Below are 18,401 nucleotides of genomic sequence, written 5' to 3'. Positions count from 1 at the left end.
TTTATTAGCTCCACTTAAAACATGTCTCTCTTACCTTGTTTGACCACTTATATGCTTGAAGAAGTTGACTATAGAGAGGAGTTTTGTCCTGCACAGGATCCAGGCTTAACAGCCCACTGTTATGGAGAGGATGGTTCTCAGATGGCTTGCCTACCAAATTGCTCAGACGTTCCAGCTCACTGAAAAGTAAAAGATAAAGCACATAAACCTGAGTCCACTTCAACTCAGAATAAAGCCAACCTCCATGGTCAATGACTACTCTTCAAATTGTCCATCAGAGGTCCCCTAAGAAGAAGTACTTTTTGAAAAGTTAAATAGGGACATTCTAAAACAGAGCTTCCTGGTGCTACCCTAAGGGAGAAAAAAAGTTAAGAGTGCTGGAATCAATAATATGGCTCTTAAAATCAGGATTTAACAACTTATTCTCTAGAGGGAAACAAGGGGACTTTCTGAAATTTTGATATGTGGTATAACAATGCTTCTCATTAATGGTATTCAGACCCACGTGAAGATCATTACATTTGGCAGAACAGCAAGTACCTGAATAAATGATGATCATCATTCACATAGGGATAGATTTGTACATGAGGCTTCACAGATGGTAAAACTTAACAAAACAAAGAAGATATAAAATAAACAAATAGAATGGGAAGACACCACACAGGAGGCTGTGTCAAACAAACACACTACTGTCTAGCAGGAAAACTCCAAAAGAGGGAAGCAGACTTGGCCCAGTGGATAGGGCATCCGTCTACCACATGGGAGGTCCGCGGTTCAAACCCCGGGCCTCCTTGACCCAGGTAGAGCTGGCCCATGTGCAGTGCTGATGCGCGCAAGGAGTGCCCTGCCAAGCAGGGGTGTCCCCCGCGTAGGGGAGCCCCACACACAAGGAATGCGCCCCATAAGGAGAGCCGCCCAGTGTGAAAGAAAGTTCAGCCTGCCCAGGAATGATGCCGCACACATGGAGAGTTGACGCAGCAAGATGAGGCAACAAAAAGAGATTCCCATGCCGCTGACAACAACAGAAGCGGACAAGAACACGCAGCGAATGGACACAGAACAGACAACTGGGGGTCGGGGCGGGGGGAAGGGGAGAGAAATAAATAAAATAAATCTTTGGAAAAAAAAAAAAACTCTAGAAGAAAGTGAGCCAACAGTAAAAGCACATTCCAGGAGCACGTACTCAAGGGCCAATTCCAAACTGCCAATGAGAAAAGTCTCTCTAGGAACAGCCTCTCATGCCACATTCAATTTGGAATCTTCAGCCACTTTCTTCATGGCACTTTTGTAAAAGATTTTAGGCAAAGGTGGCAATGTGAACATCTTAAACTTTCTAAAATGGTGAAGAGTTATAACATCCTGAACACTACAAAAGGGTAGAAAATCAGAGAGAAAGTGAAAATATAAGACAGGAAAGAATAACCAAGGCATTTCCTCAAGCAAAGAAAGTATTAGCCGGCACTGAGCCAGAGAACAGCAAGTGGATGTGGGAGTTGAGGAGGGGTGTGTGATTTCCTGGCTTTCCCCCAAAAAAGAATGGCAACTACTTAGGAAAGAAAAAGGCACCCATCATTCAGCCATCACCTCCTCCTCCATCCTACCTCCTCCTTCCATCTGGTTACTAAGGAAACTAATTTAGGGGGAAAAAAATATCCAACCATTCCAGAAATCACAGGAAGACTAGCTCACCAAATACCTTCCCCTGTTAAGGTCAGTTCTGATAAGTAAAGGGCAAAAATCCTGAAATTCTAACCTGCCTGGGAAGGACTGATTCCTAAGGAAGGGAAGGTCAGGAGTAACCAATTAGAGTGCTTACTATGTGCTACGCATTTTCAAAGTATCCTCTCATTTAATTCTTATACGACTAATGAGCTGTAAGGAGGAGAAGGAAATTTACAATCCTACACCCTAAAGGATCACAAATATTTATCCGGAGGGAGGGATTAAGCGTAAGTGATGACTGCCGATTAAGCCTGAGGTTATTAGGTCCTCACTGGGGAAGCAACAGTACAGGAGCAGTTGTGAGTGAGAGTACTGATCTGGTGGTTTTGCAGAGAATAGAGGAAGAGGTTAAGATAGGTCAAAACCTGGTTCCTCCTGTTTGGGGAGGGGTGTACCTGATGAATTACAGATTTAGAGGCGGGAAACGAGAACTGATCACATCCGGTGCACTTGGGTTTGGGTCAGCGCTGATCAGGTCTTTGTTTGGTACTATCTGTATTGTCTGACCAGACATGGTAGGGCACAGAGGGTCTACAGGTGAGAACCGTGCCAAGCTGAGGTGAGAAGTGGAAGTTCATAGGAAGGGCATGCCTTCTCTTGAGGAATGGGACAATCACAGAGGGGGTCCAGAACGACCGGAGACAGCCAAGACTAGGATACCGAAAGAGAGACGAGAAAGCGGGAGTGTGCGAAGAGGTGTCTCTGAGCGGCAAGCAAAAGGTTTGTGGAAGACGGAAAAAGAACGAGGGGCAAGGGGACGTGGAAACAGCCCCTGACTGGGAAGACTCGCGCGGGGTCGAGGAAGGTTCCGGGCAGGGCCGGTACCCCACCCCAGCCCCCCTCAGCCGGTACCTACTTGAGGTCCCGGTTGACTGATTGCAAGTTGTCTTGGAAGTGCGCAATGAAGGCCTTCTCCCGGCCCTCCAGCGTCTCCTTGTTCCTCATGCCATCCTTCAAACAGTCGAACACCCTGCTCACGCTGGAACGCAGCGCCTGAATGGCACTGATGGCCTGAGCAAAAGCCTCCAGATTCACTCCGACACTTAAAACGTCCGCCATGTTGCCGCCGCCACGGCGGGTTCTCCACAGCTCGGTTTTGGAGCAAAAAGCCGCGCTCATTGATGATGTAAGCCCTCGAGGGCCTCCGGGAAATGTAGTTCGCGCGGGGCAGGGTTGACCAGGTGGTTTGTGGAAAGCCCTTCAATTAAACTATCTCGTGGGCCGGAAAATGATGATTTGGGGAAGTTAGAATACACTCTCGAGTTGCTCAATGAGGAGGAGGAAATGAAAGTTCCTTCCCTTCCCCAAACTTGCACTTGTGGTCGTCATATGGAAGAGAATTACTCATAGTAGTAAAGTGTCCATTGATAAGTAAAGAATTGCGTTGGATAAAACTCATAAATAAATAGAAGAGAAGGGAAATTTCTTCCCTACAACAGAATGCCAATTAGTAAATGTAGAAGGAATGACAGAACTAGAAAACCACCATTTGGCAACCATTTAAGAATAATTGATTCAGGTAATAATCATCAGCGAATGCTAAAATTAGTGGGTGAAAGTTTGAAGAGAAACAGGATATTTACATACTCTCAAAGTATCACCCTACAAGGTATTAATTATGGAAGGAAAAATAGTGATTTCACAGTTTGGAAGGAAAAATAGTGATTTCACAGCGGAGACACCTGCCATACACCACCTTAACCAGAGATCAAGATTAACATCAACACTAATGTGACAAAGCCACACTGTATACCTCATGATAGATGCACTGAGAACACAGAAGGAGTTCTTTGGTATTCCTGCCAAAAATGTGTCACCTGAATCTAATCGTGCAAACACAAACTGAAAGATATTTGACAAAATAACTGGCCTATAGGAAAAAAAAAAAGACTCTAAAGAGACATGACAACTAAATGCATCACATGATTCCAGATTTTCTTCTGCTGATATCATTGCAACAATTGGTGAAGTCTGAGTAAGGCAAGTAAATTAGTTAATAGTATTTTCTCAGTGTTAATTTCATGTGATTTTGAGAATTGTATTGAGGCTATGTAAGAGAATGTCCTTGATTTTGGGAAATATGATCTGAAGAGATAAGGGAGCATCATTATTTGCATGAAAAACAAAATAATATGGATATGCCTGTTTACAGAAACGATAAAGGAAAAGTGGTAAAATGTTAACAGCTGTGAAATATGGTTGAAGAGTATACAGTAATCCTTTGTACTATTCTTGCAACTGTAAATTGGGAATTATGTCAAAATAAGGTGTTTTAAAGGTCCACCAATGAGGAGCAGGGAAGGTATAAACACAATCTAGACAGTAAGAAAAATCTTCAGTTCTTCCAGGCCATGATGACAAGGATTTTTTTTTCTTTATCAGAGAAGTTGTGGGTTTACAAAACAATCATACATAAAATACAGGATTCCCATATACCACCCTATTATTAACACCTTACACTGGTGTGGAACATTTGTTACAATTAATAATAGCACATTTTTATAAGTATACTACTAACTGCCATCCATGTTTCAACCTAGGGTTCACTGTGTAGTATAGTTTCGTGGAATTTTTATTTTTATTTTCTGTTACCGCATGTTGACCAGGATTATGAAATTATACAGCTCACCTCGATCCCACCCCCTTAATAATTTCCCATTCCCTCCACTCCACCCCTTCAATTCAAATCCTCTTCCATTCTGGGAAAATAAAGATAAATTCTGCTCAAAATCTGGGCTTGGATGTTGCTTTCCATGAGTTAAACAACGCTTACAACACTATTTAAATGAATAAATAGCTCAAAGTGAAAGAAACCTGTTTAGATGTCTTGGGGTTAATATAGTTGATTTCATTTCCTGCCTTCTACCTATCTTTACAGTGTTGTCATTTATGGCTTTTCTTAAGAGGCAAGACCTCTTCCTGAGCCTCAGTCTCCTCACTGTAAAATATGGCTATTAACAATATTTATCTTTGTAAAAGAGCTGTGAGGTTTAATAACATCTGGCAGGTGAAGCTTTTGAAACAGAGCCTAGCATATAATAGAGACTCAGAAAATGGTAGCTATTAGGAGAACCTGCTGAGAAAGTTTCTGACAGGTCTGTGATGTGCTTCTTTCCCCACTTGAGGACTCTACACAGAATCAAGCAAGGATTAGTAATAGGTCTTGTAGTTCAAAGTTTCTCTAATGGCATGACCCTGTTCCTAATAGCTTGTTAATTAACTCATCCTATTATTAACTATTTTGGGTGGCCTTTTTGATCTCATTTGGACCGCAGGAGGTTTTGATTTTGGGGGATTTTCCTAGAAAATATTTTTTGACTTTACAGAAGAAAAGAAAAACACCTGTGCTCTTTGATTTGTTTTGACTTTGGCTTTTGGTGTGTTCATTCTTTTTAGGACTAGACTAGAGAAGGAAGATTCAACTATAGTGGCTGCTTACTTTTTGAGGATCCCTAAAGATTTTGAGAACATGACCCTGCTTTGTACCCTGTCTTCAGGAAAAAAAATATTGCCAGTTAATTTCTACAGATACCCATATATACCCATAAATACGAGATTTTACATACAATCTCAAAAAGTTCAAGCCATCCCCCCCACCCCCAAGCCTAAACACAGACCTCTATTAAGTACCCATGCTCTATTGCAAGTACCAACGGGTATGGCCCTAGGTCTTTTGCTACTATTGTATCTCCAATGCCTGGGTGTAGATTTGTGGAAGCAATGAGTTAATGCAATATATTCTCTTTGCCTTTTTGGGTCCTCTCTCCAAATTATGTCGTCTTTTTATAGCCTCAGATCTCATCTCTCCCTCAAGCCCAGTCTCGTTCCCCACCCCACTTCCCCCACACAATTAGATTTTCTTTTGTCTCATTCTCTGATTCAGTGGTTTAGACTCTGATTGGTGCAATAAAGTATAAATACGCTTAGCTCCCACAGTCATTAGTTTTCAGGATTTCTCTGTGGTTTCCCTCTTCTGGGAAACTCAGAAATTGATCAGTGGAAATACACATTTCCCCTGAACCTAGTAAGGAGTCTTTCATCATGTCAATGAAAACTTCATTTTTGAAAGGAATGGACAGAGTTTCTCTAAGGTGTTGTAAATTCTTGAAAATGTTAGCACATATATGCTTGCATCTGTGTGTGTTTGTAGGATATATATTACTTTAAATGTGTTTATTTCAAGCAATATCAGATTTTAATTATTATGATCTTATGTTTGGGTAAAAGGCAGTACACTGCTGCTGATAGCTTCCAAAATGACAAGTCATTAGCTTAGTACTATCAGCTCAGGAGTATTAGAATGAGCAATCAGAATTAAAGTTGTCAGTACTTAATTAAAATATGCTGCAGCTCCCATCATGTTCAGAGAGCATGTGGTTTAAGCATTCAGACTGAGGAAGAATGCTCATCAATTAATAGTTATTAAGGATGAGCTAGATACAGAACACTGCCTTGGTATTTGTGCAGAGTCACCAGCTAGATTTAAAGCCAAATCTGCAATGGGGTGGTATATGGGAATCCTGCATTTTATGCATGATTGTTCTGCAAACCTACAACTTCTCTAATAAAAATTTTTAAAAAGCCAAATCTGTCTTGGATAAGTGACAACATAACTAAGCCACCTGTAGTAATCAGTGTGGCATATTGCTCAGGATATTGTGAGTTTCTCTGAGGATTAAATTGAGACAGCATTCAGTGTTAGGCACATAGTAGGCATTCAATTTGGCAATGCAAATATATATTAAATGGGTTTGACATTTTGCTAGCTAGTTGTGTTGCCAGTGGTAAAGCCAGACCCAGTCTAGCCCAATAAATATCACTGGAAATGTCTGAAATATATTATGTTTTCCTCTACTTTACCCCAGTTATGGCTCAGAGCATCAGTCATTTTTAAACTGCTTAGAATCAGATTTATTATAATATAATTAATTTAAAGGGAATATGGTAGAGTCCTCTTTTGACCTCTCCTGACCCTTTCCTGTCCTCTTTTTCTTTGATGTTCTGCCTATTATAATTTTGATATGATGATCATGATATAATGATGCTGAAGATCATTACCATGAGGCAATGACCAAAGTGATCCCAAGAACGAAGAAGATCCTGGAGGAAATCAGCCTAGACAGTGTCCTCTGCCCCTGAAGGACATCTCTCAGACAAATAAGTGAGCCTTCTGAACCTCAGTTTTTCCATCTAGAGAACAAGGAACTGGGATTCCCTCCAAAGCTAACAATCCAAGAATATGAGATTAGGAGGAACTAGTCATTAATTCAAGAAGTAGGAAAGGGAGAGAATCATTAACCATTAACACTCATCACAGCAACTGTGCCAAGAATCCCGCACTCCCAGATTTATTCATTTATCCTGCAACATTCATAGAATGAAAGGCATTGAGGCTCTGAACAGAACATGTTCCTACTGTCTAGCAGGGGAGGCAGACACAGAAATAAGTGGAACTTCAAATGCAGTGAGGTTCAAGTAAGAGACATGATGGATAGAGAATTTCCAAGTCCCTAAAGAGGGTGGACAGGATGTCCTCCTGAAGAGGGAGGCCTGAGCCAAGCCTGCCGGGATCAGTAGGGGCTAACCAGATAAAGTAGGGTAGCGGTCCTGCGCCAAGCAGCATTGTATAGGGAGAAACCACAGTTGCTAGGAGTGATGGAGCCTGCAGTGTGAAGCCAGAGAGGCCATCTGTGGCACTTAATGAATAAATATAATCAATGCCACACAGCTTGGACTTTCTTCTATAGTGGGAGGTGTGGGATTAGATCTGGACTTTTTGTTGCTGTTGTTGTTGTTTGTTTTGTTTTGTTGTTTTTTGAGGTAGTACCAGGAGCCAGGGATTGAACCCAGGACCTCATATGTGGGAAGCTGGCACTCAACCACTGAGCCACATTGTCTACCCTGAGTTGTTTTTTGTTTGTTTGTTTTGCTTGTTGTTTGTCTTTGTTTTTTTCAAGAGGCATTGGGAACCAAACCCGAGACCTCCCATGTGGGAGGTAGGCTCTCAACCCCTTTGGCCATATCCATTCCTGATCCATGCCTTTGAAAGTGCACCCTCTAGCTATGGAGAAAGTGGACAGAATTGTCCAAATTTAGAGACAAAGAGACCTGAAAGGCAGGGGAGAACTTCACCTACAGAGCAGCCAGCAAAGGACTACACACAAGACATATTCTTCCCATCACAGGAAGCCAGGAGGTTTTTATATTTTAGTAAATTATTGATTGCCCACTTGTGTGCTCACTTAATCAACCACTGAGCATGTTGTAAGGGGCCTCCACTTTCTGCCATGTTCATACGTAATTAAGTATGAAACATTCTCAAGAATGGAACCTTTTACCAACACATTAGACTAAATCAAATTGGAACAAAACACAAGTTGTTTATGCAGCCTCAACCGCAGCCCATTTGATGGAAGAATTGTCTTCTAATTCTATTACTGTGCTATGAGGATGGTGCATTTTAATCAAAAAAGCCCTTAGAATGTCAGCATCAGAAGCTACTAAATCTGGAACCCTTATCCAGAAGCAGAGGGCAGATGCCAGGTTTGTAGGATCTCAGGAGAAACTGAGGCATGGGGAACATCAGCAGTAGCCCTAAGATTTTTGCCTCAAGAGCCCCCACTTAGCACCACCCCCAACTCTTGATAAGCCTGAAGAAAGACAATAAGATAAGGCAATTGCAATGCCTGACAAAGAAAAGATCCATTCACCCTGAAGTGGAATTATATTTTTTAAAATGTTACTGTCTTTTTCCTAATTACTAAATACACATTTATTTCAAAATCTTGGAAACTATTGAAGAGACTAACATACAAATAAAATTGTGCATAATTCTGGCACCCAGCTTTTTGGTTATTTCCTTGTATACATTCGTTTCTTTTGTCTTTTTTCTTTTTTTTTTTTCACGAAACCAGAACTGTACTATTTTGTGACCTCCGTTTTTCATAATGTAGCTTAATATGATTCCCTATCATAAAATAGTCTTCTAAAATAACATCTTAAGGACCACAAAATATTCCATTTGATGGCTTTAGGGACTGATGAATTCCTATTGTTGACCACTTAGGGTTTTCCACCCTAAACAATACAACTGTGGACCTCCTAACTTGTAAATCTTCGTCTTTAAAGTAGACATATTCCTTGTGATTAATGTCTGTTCACTATTTGCTGTGAAATACCTTCCCCCTGTGAGGATAATAGGTGTAGAGGACAGCCAGGAGCCTGCTTTCTACCTTACTGGGATCATCAATCCATTCTTGGAGGCAATGAGGGGGCAGAAGTGGAAGAGACAGATAGACCTGTGCTCAAATTCCAGTTCTGCCACTTACCAATGGATCCCATTAAGGAGGCACTTGGCTGCAAATAACAATTACGCAAAAAGCTGAAGGTAACTTCAAGACAGAAGGGTCTATTGGTCTCACATGATAAGTGGTCTGGGGGTCTATGATGTGAGCCCAATGCAATGGCTTCTCAGGCACCTATGCCCTGTCATCAGTCTACCCCATCACCCTTATCCTCATCCTCATTTCTTTCACTTAAGGGTCGAAGCTTTGCTTGGCCCCAAGCATGCATTACAGACAGGAAGAAGGAGGAAAGAAAAGAGGCTGCAGGGGCTGATTTCTGCTCTTATATCATTGGCCAGAACAATGTCATATGGCTGGAAATCAAGTTTTACCTTTTATTCCAGCCTCTACTGGCATCACTGCCTAATAGAAATATAATGTAACCCACAAATATGAGCCACACATATTTAAACTGCCATGTTTAAAAAAATAAAGGATACAGGTGAAATCAGTTTTTTTCATAGTAAGTCTTTGGAATCCTTTGTGTATTTTACACTTACAGCAAATCTCATTTCGGGGTAGCCATGTTTCAATGGTTTAATAGCCACGTGCAGCTAGTGGCTACTCTAATAGACAGCATGACTTTGTAGTAAAGGCAGGCAAGGAAGAACATAAGTAAGAATTAGGGTTTGGGTTGGTCAGCCTAACCTATCTGTCGAAACTTGGCTGGTAACTTAACCTACCTGAGTCTGATCCAATATGGATATATTATGTTGGATAATATGTGGGAAGCCAGTAGTGTCTGACACACAACAGCTGCTCTCATTAATAATAACAATTGCTATTCGCATTTCCATTTTTGGACATGGAAAATGGGGATAATAATTTAAAAGGACATTATAAAGACAAACTGTTAAAGTTTGTAAGACAATAGGGAAAATATAAACACCAACTGGGAATTGATACTAAAGAATTATTCTTTTTTTTTAGGTGTGATAATAGTATTTTCTTTTATGGGGTTTTAAAATTGTTACCTTTTAGAGTTACATATTGAACTATTTATTGATAAAATGATAAGATATATGGACTTTGCTACAAAATAATACTGGAAGGAGGGAAAAGTAAATGGGGGAAAAGGTGAAACCAGATTGGCTGTCAGCTAACAAATTGTTGAAACTGGTGATGGATACACAAGGTTCTCTTTACTTTTGTATGTTTGATGTTTTTCCATGAAGAAAAGTTCGGTGTTTTTTAAAGGAATATTGTGTGGGTATTCAATATGCCTTGAGTTTCTCCATTCTATGTTGTTATTTTGGGAGTTTGTTGGGAGATTGCCTGATAGAAATAAATGGCCCAGGTGGCCTTCTATGCACCAAAAGTAGTCTGCATGCCATCCGGTGTGTAATTGTTATTGAAAAGGAAGAAGATAAGTATGATATTGCCAAAAGTCACTTTATTTCCCCACTTAATATCCCCAAGGAAGAGATACCTTCTCTCGTTCCTCACATGGTCAGTTTAATGCTATCAATATGGTAATTAACTATTCAACTGCTTGGTCTGTGTGTTGTTCTTCTCATAGTGGATTTGAATATGTAAGAGCTAACTATGGTAATCACTTCTATTAATTATTCAATTACTCAAAAGTGAGGATTGTTCTTTTTTTAAAAATAATAGCTTTATCAAAATATAATTCACTCTTTTAAAGTGTAAAATTCATCAACTTAATATATTCACAAAGTCATCAAGCATCACCACTATCTAATTCCAGAACATTTAAACCCTCTATCATTAACAGTCATTCCCTATTCTCAGCTTCCCCAAGTCTCTGCCAGCCACTAGTCTACTTTTGGTATCTATGGATTTTTCTATTCAGGGAATTTCATATAAATGGAATCATACAATATATGCCCTTTTGTGACTGACTTCTATTACTTACCATAATGTTTTCAAGGTTATTCCATGATGTAGCATGTATCAGTACCTCCTTCTTATGACTGAAATGAGTGTTTATCCATTCATCAGTTGATTGGCATTTGGGTTATTTCCACTTTGTGACTATTATAAATAATTCTGCTCTAAAATTCATGCACAGATTATTTCATGAGCATATGTTTTCAATTCTCTTGGATATTTACCTGGGAGTGGAATTCTGGGTCCTATGGTAACTTTGCTTAACTTTTTGAGGAACTGCCAAACTGTTTTCCAAAATAGTTGTACCATTTTACATTCCCACCATCAATGTATGAGGGTTATATTTCTCCACATCCTTGTCAACACTTTTTATTGTCTGCCTTTTTTATTGTAGCCATCCTAGTGGATGTGAAGTGAAATCTCATTGTGGTTTGGATTTGCATTTCCCTAATGATTAATGCTGCTGAGCATCTCTTCTTGTGCATAATGGCCATTTGTATATCTTCTTTGGAGAAATGCCTATTCAAACCCTTTGCCCATTTTTTAATTGGGTTGTCTATTTATTGTTGAGTTGTAAGAGGACATTTTTTATTAGCACTAACTAACCCCTGATATTTTGCTGAACATAATGGTATGGATAATAAAAATTCTTTAAAATATTCATACTGCATCTTTCCCAAACTGCACCTTGGGGTGCTAACCAGCACCTCAAACCATATTTGGATATGGCAGGTTTTCATACTGAGTAGCTAGCACAACCAAACCTTCCCATTAAAGAGAACAGGCAGAGCAAGGTTGGGGGGAGACATCATTCCTTTTTTTATTTCATATTTTTGAGCACCCACTAGCATCTGATTGGTCATTGCTTTCCAGAAACTGTTCCTAACAGGAAAAAGATGAGTATAATTGACTAAAACTCAAGGTGTTATAAGATCAAGGACATCTGAATAGTGACCGAAGAGTTTGCAGAGAATGTATAGAAGGGAGAATCACTTTATCTAGGGGTTAGAAAGGGCTTAGCTTTAAAGATAATCCAGTCATTCTCAAGTCTATCTGCAGGAAATTGTAAGAATCCACAGATAGATCCTCAAGCATTTCCCCAATAAATATTTATTAATTGAATACTATTTGCCAGGCACAATCTCAGGCCCAGGGTACAAAATCAGACAAAATCCCTGCCTTACATAGCCTACATTCTAGTAAGGGTATGCAGATGATAAAAAACAGATAAATCTATAAACCATCATGTGGTGAGAAGTATTAAGAAGGAAAATGAAGCAGGATAAATGGACTGAATCATGGGGACATGGCCATTTAAATAGGTTGGTCCAGTAATGGGATCTTTGAGCAGTGATTTATATGAAGTTAGGAATCAAGCTGTGAAAATGTTTGAAGGAAGAGCATTCCAAGCAGAAGGAAGAGCAAGTACAAAGTTCTTGAGGAAGGAGTGTTTGAGGAAAAGGAAGGAGACCAAAGTAGAAGGGAAAAGGAGTTATCTATCTATCTAAAAACTGAGATGAGGGGGGTGATAGGAGCTGAGATCATGCAGGACTTTTCCTGGGAATGTCTACTGTGGGACAAAACTTCTTGGGGCTACACATTGATAATGCACTCATATATTCCATAACACCTTGATTGGAGTCATCTTGCATTAATTCTGAGAAGTATGTTGGTGTGTTTTTTCTCATGGAGGAAAAAGGGAATAGATAGGAGCCAAAGGTCTGAGATTCATTTGACTGGGTTGTGTAGTCTGTAGGCCATTCTGTTTGAAAACCTCTGTGCTAAATCAGAATGTGATTTTCAGCTAAGTCCACACTTCTGTAGAGAATATATGTAGAGGTTGTGGAGGGAAAAGAAACTTTGAGGGAAGCAGACTTGGCTCAACCCACGGCCTCCTTGACCCATGTGGAGCTGGCCTATGCACAGTGCTGATGCGTGCAAGGAGTGCCCTCCACGCAGGGGTGTCCCCCGTGTAGGGGAGCCACATATGCAAGGAGTGCACCCCATAAGGAGAGCCACCCAGTGCGAAAGAAAGTTCAGCCTGCCCAGGAGTGGCACTGCACACACACGGAGAGCTGACACAGCAAGATGACACAACAAAAAGAGACACAGATTCCCAGTGCCACTGACAAGAATAGAAGCAGACACAGAAGAATACACAGTGAATGGACACAGAGAACAGACAATTGGGGCGGGGGGTAGGGGGAAGAGAGAGAAATAAATAAAAATAAATCTTAAAAAAAAAGAGAGAAAAGGAAGTTTGAGATTCAGGGAAAACCAACAGAATATTGGGCAAAATCTGGCTTTAAGAAGTTCAAGATGGGAAGAGGACTTGGCCCAGTGGTTAGGGTGCCCGTCTACCACATGGGAGGTCCGCGGTTCAAACCCCGGGCCTCCTTGACCCGTGTGGAGCTGGCCCATGTGCAGGGCTGATGTGGGCAAGGAGTGCCTTGCCACGCAAGGGGTGCGCCCCATAAGGAGAGCCGCCCAGTGCAAAAGAAAGTGTAGCCTGCCCAAGAATGGCGCCGCCCACACGGAGAGCTGACACAACAAAATGATGCAACAAAAAGGAAATACAAAAATCCTGTGCCACTGACAACAGAAGCGGACAAAGAAGACACAGCAAATAGACACAGAGAACAGACAACTGGGGCGTGGAGAGGGGTGGGGAGAAATAAATAAATAGATCTTTAAAAAAAAAAAAAAAGAAGTTCAAGACATCTTCTTTGTCTTTGCCCTGTCCACAATGGTCAAGTTTCCAAAAAATTATTATCTTTGTTACTGGAGAAAGAACCTGCCCAAATCTTCATGTTCTTTTCTTAGAGGAGGTGGGCACACTTTGCTTGGCGCTGAGAAGGTGAGGACAGACCTTCATCTCATGCTCTCCTCAACCAAGGAGAAGATTCCTGTGTTTTCTAGTCACAAAAATAAAACCTTTTGTGGAGCTGCAGGGTTGAAGATTTCAGCCTAATATTGCAAAGGGCTTCCTACAGGCATGAAGAGGCAGTGAGTTCCCCATGAACAAGGTTATTCAAGTGAAAATTAAATGGGTGTTTATCCGGGATTCAATTCAGGGGGTTCCTGCATTACTTGGTAGGTTAGACCAGAAATCCTCAGAGCTAAGATTCATAATCGTACTAGATTGTCCTTGAAAGTCAAAGTGAAAATTAAGACTATTAGTGAATGAGAACTTCTTGGACCAACTTGAAGGTCATTTGCAGTGCACCCTGAGTCTTTTTCCTCGAGTAGCCTGCTGTTAAGGGGGCTTTAATTAAGCTTTCCCCTCCGGGCACAGCCAGCTTGTTTTTGGTGAGCACAATATGCCGTCCCAGAATATGTCAAACTTCATTTGCAAAATATCAGACTGCTGTTTTTTCCCAGAGCCAATCTGCAGAGTAATGCGCGCAATAACTTTTGCTCTTTTTGCTCTCAAAGATAGGTCTCTTTTTGGAGTTGATAGTGCAATAAATGCGGAATCTGGTGCAAATTCCAATGGAAAGAAATGATATTGTTATTTAAAGGCCAAATAACGGCTTAAAATTAGAGTTGTGAATGCTCTGAAAAACACCAGACTTCCCAGATGGCTTGGAGATAATTCACTTTGCACTCAGTCCACTCGAACGCTAAAAAAAAGTACTTTTGACTCTGTTTCTCCTCAGATTGGAAGTTGGTGCCTGCTTTAAACATATGTGCTTCTCTCTTTAAATTTAGCTCTGAGTCATGTTGTATTACATTAGGAATTCAGCAGGCAGGCACTTGGAAAATGTACATCAATGCGTTTATTTTTAAATTATATAAAAATAAAAATATATATGTTTAAATATATTAGTCTGTATTTTTGCCCAATCTCAAAATGGTCGCTCTCCAGAACAGATTAGATAAAACAACAATAATAACGATGATGACACTATGATTCTGGAATGCTGCCCATTCCCAAGGATCCCAGAGCAACTTGACAAATCCTGTAGCTCCTCGCCCCCAGCCCAGCAAAGTGTGGGATTCGTCACCGAAACCTCCGCCTCCACAGGGGACCTGGCTGCTTCCTTCCCAGCTGCACGCAACCTAATTAAGATTCTCTGTCCTCCGGGAGTGTCAGGTAGTTGGGCAGAAGTCAGCAAGGGGCAGGGGCAGTCAGAGGGGCAGGGGCAGTCAGAGAGACAGGGCCAGACAGTCTGGAGGGAAATCTTTAGCTTAGTGGCCGAGCTCACAGGTATTCGGCCACAGGCAGATGATGCTGGGTCCAAACACTGGCTCTGCCCCTTCTGATCCCAATGACTGTGGGAAAGTGATGGGACCTCACTGTGTCTCACCTTCCTCACCTGTGAAATGGAAAATGGTTCCCACTTTACAGGGTTGTTGTGGGACTATGGGGATAATTTATTCAAGTCATTTGGTCACTTACCTGGCATATACTTATTGATATCTGCTGAACAAAAGTGGTGAATGAAATGGACAGACCCACAATCCCAGGCCTCCTCAAGCATATGGTCTAGTAAGTAGAGACTCTGAATGAATAATTACACTCATTATTTGAACAGAATTGTGATGAAGGCAATGAGGAAAGTGTAGGTCTGGGAGAGTTTGCAAAGGGGTGTCTGTCCTGATGTGAAGGCTCAGGAGAGCTTCGGCAAAGAAATTAACAACTGCAAGCTGTTTAAGGGTGCCTGGTGCATAGTAGGTGCTTGTTCGTCCAGGTGGTTCAGTATCTGAATATTAGGAGTTCCAGACAAAAAGAGCAGAGAAAATACAGGGGAGGAAATTATTGAAGAAATAATGCAAGGCAATTTCCCAGAAATGTCAGACACTTGTTTCCATATTGAGTTTACAGTGCCCAGCCCAGGAGCATATCAAAGCAAATCAAAAGCTGCCAAAAAATTTGTCATATGTAAAAGATCAGGGACCAGATCTTGGACTTTTTAACATCACCATCAAAAATTAGAAGACAGGGCACAGAGCCTTCACAATCCCAAGGGGAACTTTTCCCAACTAGAACTTATTGATAGTTTTATCAATCAAGTGTAAGGATGGACTAAATACATCACCAGATATGCTAGGTCTCACCAAATTTTCCTCCCACACACTATTTCTCAAGAAGCTCCTAGAGATGTGCTCTTTAAAATGAGAGTGGTGACCAAGAAAGTAGAAGATAGAATATCCAGAAAAAGGGGATGGAGCACAGGGGAAAGGCTACTGGCACCAGAAGCCCCCCAGCTGCAGGTGCGCCTTGGGCCCAGAATTGTGACCACCCTGTGTGGGACCCAGAAAGTAGGGCTCAAAAAATCATGAAACTAGTAGATCCCCTGAGGTATTGTTATAGTAAGAACTTCAGCGTGATGGTGGAGAATTTGGAGATAAATTAGAGACAGTGGGAGCAGATGTGACTCAAGCAGTTGAGCATCAGGTTTAGTCCCTGGTGCCTCCTAAAACAAACACACAAACAACAAGCAAACTCAGGGGGGCTGATGTGGCTCGGTGGTTTAGCACTGGCTTCCCACATACGAAGTCCTGGGTTCAATTCCTGGCTCCAGAACGTCATGTATATATGTATGTATATATTAGGGATACGTACATAGAAAACTAAGCAATCCCCTTAAAATCATGAAACTCTGAGAAGTATAAAGTTGTACAAAAATCTGTACAGTGGCAACAATATTTACATAAGTCGTAAGAAAGTAAACACTGAATATTGATTTAACTAGAATATACGATATTGGGACAATGAGTAGAGAAGTATGTGTGTGAATGTGTGGTGTAAGAGAGCTAAATCTTCTTTTTCTATACTGTGAAGTCAATTAGGTGATACCTAAAACTGAAAATTCAAGCTAGAACTAAAGGAGCTGAAGGTGGCTGCCTCTGGGAAAAGGGGCCAGGGTCAGTGAGTGGGACTATTTTTAATTGTAAATTTTATAGGTTTATTTTACTTTTTTCTTTTTTACCTGGCATGTGCTGATTTATTGACCAGTTCTCATATTCCAGACAACTTGTGTGACAAGCCAGGAAATTCCTCCAGGTCTGCAGCAGGTGAACATAGAAGGTTCCTGGTGGAAAGGTTTACTGGAACCCAGTATAGACCAGCCTTGGAGGAGTCCTACATAGTCATGTGGAGAAAACAGTTACACCTTTCCACCAAAAAACAAAACAAAACACCCCCCCGCACACACACACAATCAGATGGGGCATCATGGCCCGTGATGGGGAGACAGAAGAGTTCTGCAGTGATTGTGGAATGAGAGCTGTCCTTCAGAGTGGCCTAGCCTGGGCTCTCAGGCCCTCAGCTGGCCCTCCAGTGAAGGCCGGCAAGGTTGTCTTCCCACCTTGATTGCTTTCCAGAGAGAAGGGAGGGATCTGGACAGCAAAGTGTCCGCCAGCCCCCTCCAAGCACAGCATGCCCCTCTCGTGCCCACTGGAAGCCTGCAGGGAGCTTCCACTGCTGCAGGGGAACAGGTGGCTCCTTGGAGAACTCTGGCTCCCTGTCCACCACCCCGCAGCTTCACACTATCTCCAAGGTGCTGGACAGGCTCCCGGAACTGCGCCGTGTCACTGTCCAGGTTCTCCAAGTGGTTGCAGGAGTGCCACCAGCAGACATGGGAATTCTGGACTCTCTGCATGGCCATGTTTCTCGGTTGTTTTCAGTGAACATTGGAGAGGTCCAACCAGGGCCGATTCTTCTCCTGCCAAGCCCCTAGTATCTCCTGAGCCACCAACAATGGTGCATTGGCCTGAAATTTCAAACAGCTCATGCTGGATGGGAACCTGATTGTGGTGATGTAGGGAGGATGCCTTTAGGCTGGTGTAGTCTAGGCCTGGGAGAGCATAGGGGGCCTGGCTGTCATCGTGGGTGACCAAGAAGGTCACAGCTGCTGTCTGAGATCTCTGAGATACATGTGGGCAGTTTCAGACATCAGGCAGCCCATGATAGTAAGCGTGGGTTTTGCCTTTCACCTCCTTAGAGCCATGGCCAGCCAGGTTCCTGGCCTTTCCCAGAGCTGCAAAAGCCAATCCGGGTCATACATTCTGGCCTGCTAGGGAAACAAGACAATGCCTCAGTAGCCAAAGGCACCATGAAGGAAAGCTGTCCAGTCTCACATCTTCCATTCTGTTTTGGCACCTCAAACACACCTTCTCTGAAACTTTGTCCTCTGCTCGCTTTGCAGAAGAGAGGTGCACTGGCTCCACCCACTGCACAAAGAAGCCTCAGACCCCGGGGCCCTGGTCAGCAACCAGGACCACTAGCAGCTGCCCACGACCAGGGCCCGCTGGGCCACACAGCCCGCCATGTCCCACCTGAACACCTGACCCATGGCCAAGCAGCATTCTGCCCCCACCACACCTATTCAATTTTTTTTTTTAATTGCATTTATTGAAGTTTATCAGTCATACGCGAACATCCATAAGCAATAAGTGCATAGTATAAGTTGTGAACTTACCAAACGTGCATATCATGGCACAGGGCTCCCATACCTTATCCTATTCAATTTTTTAAAC

The 18,401-nt window shown here is 41.9% G+C and overlaps 1 protein-coding gene and 1 pseudogene across 1 annotated transcript in view; both read right to left on the bottom strand.

The window, feature by feature from the left end:
* Nucleotides 1–2,814, bottom strand: part of MED27 (mediator complex subunit 27) — a 262,494-nt gene extending 259,680 nt beyond the window's left edge. The window contains exons 1-2 of the mRNA XM_004468043.3: nt 2,579–2,814; nt 35–179 (exon numbers count right to left, since the gene is read on the bottom strand). Coding sequence (XP_004468100.1) covers nt 35–179; nt 2,579–2,781 — 348 coding nt within the window. The 5' untranslated portion in view covers nt 2,782–2,814. The remainder of the gene's footprint in view (nt 1–34; nt 180–2,578) is intronic.
* Nucleotides 2,815–17,156: 14,342 nt separating this feature from the next.
* On the bottom strand, nt 17,157–18,193 carry LOC101436096 (polymerase delta-interacting protein 2-like; annotated as a pseudogene).
* Nucleotides 18,194–18,401: the final 208 nt, after the last annotated feature.

This window comes from Dasypus novemcinctus, chromosome 8 (genome assembly GCF_030445035.2).
Source record: "Dasypus novemcinctus isolate mDasNov1 chromosome 8, mDasNov1.1.hap2, whole genome shotgun sequence".
NCBI lineage: Eukaryota > Metazoa > Chordata > Mammalia > Cingulata > Dasypodidae > Dasypus > Dasypus novemcinctus.
This window is presented reverse-complemented; position numbering and strand designations above follow the sequence as displayed.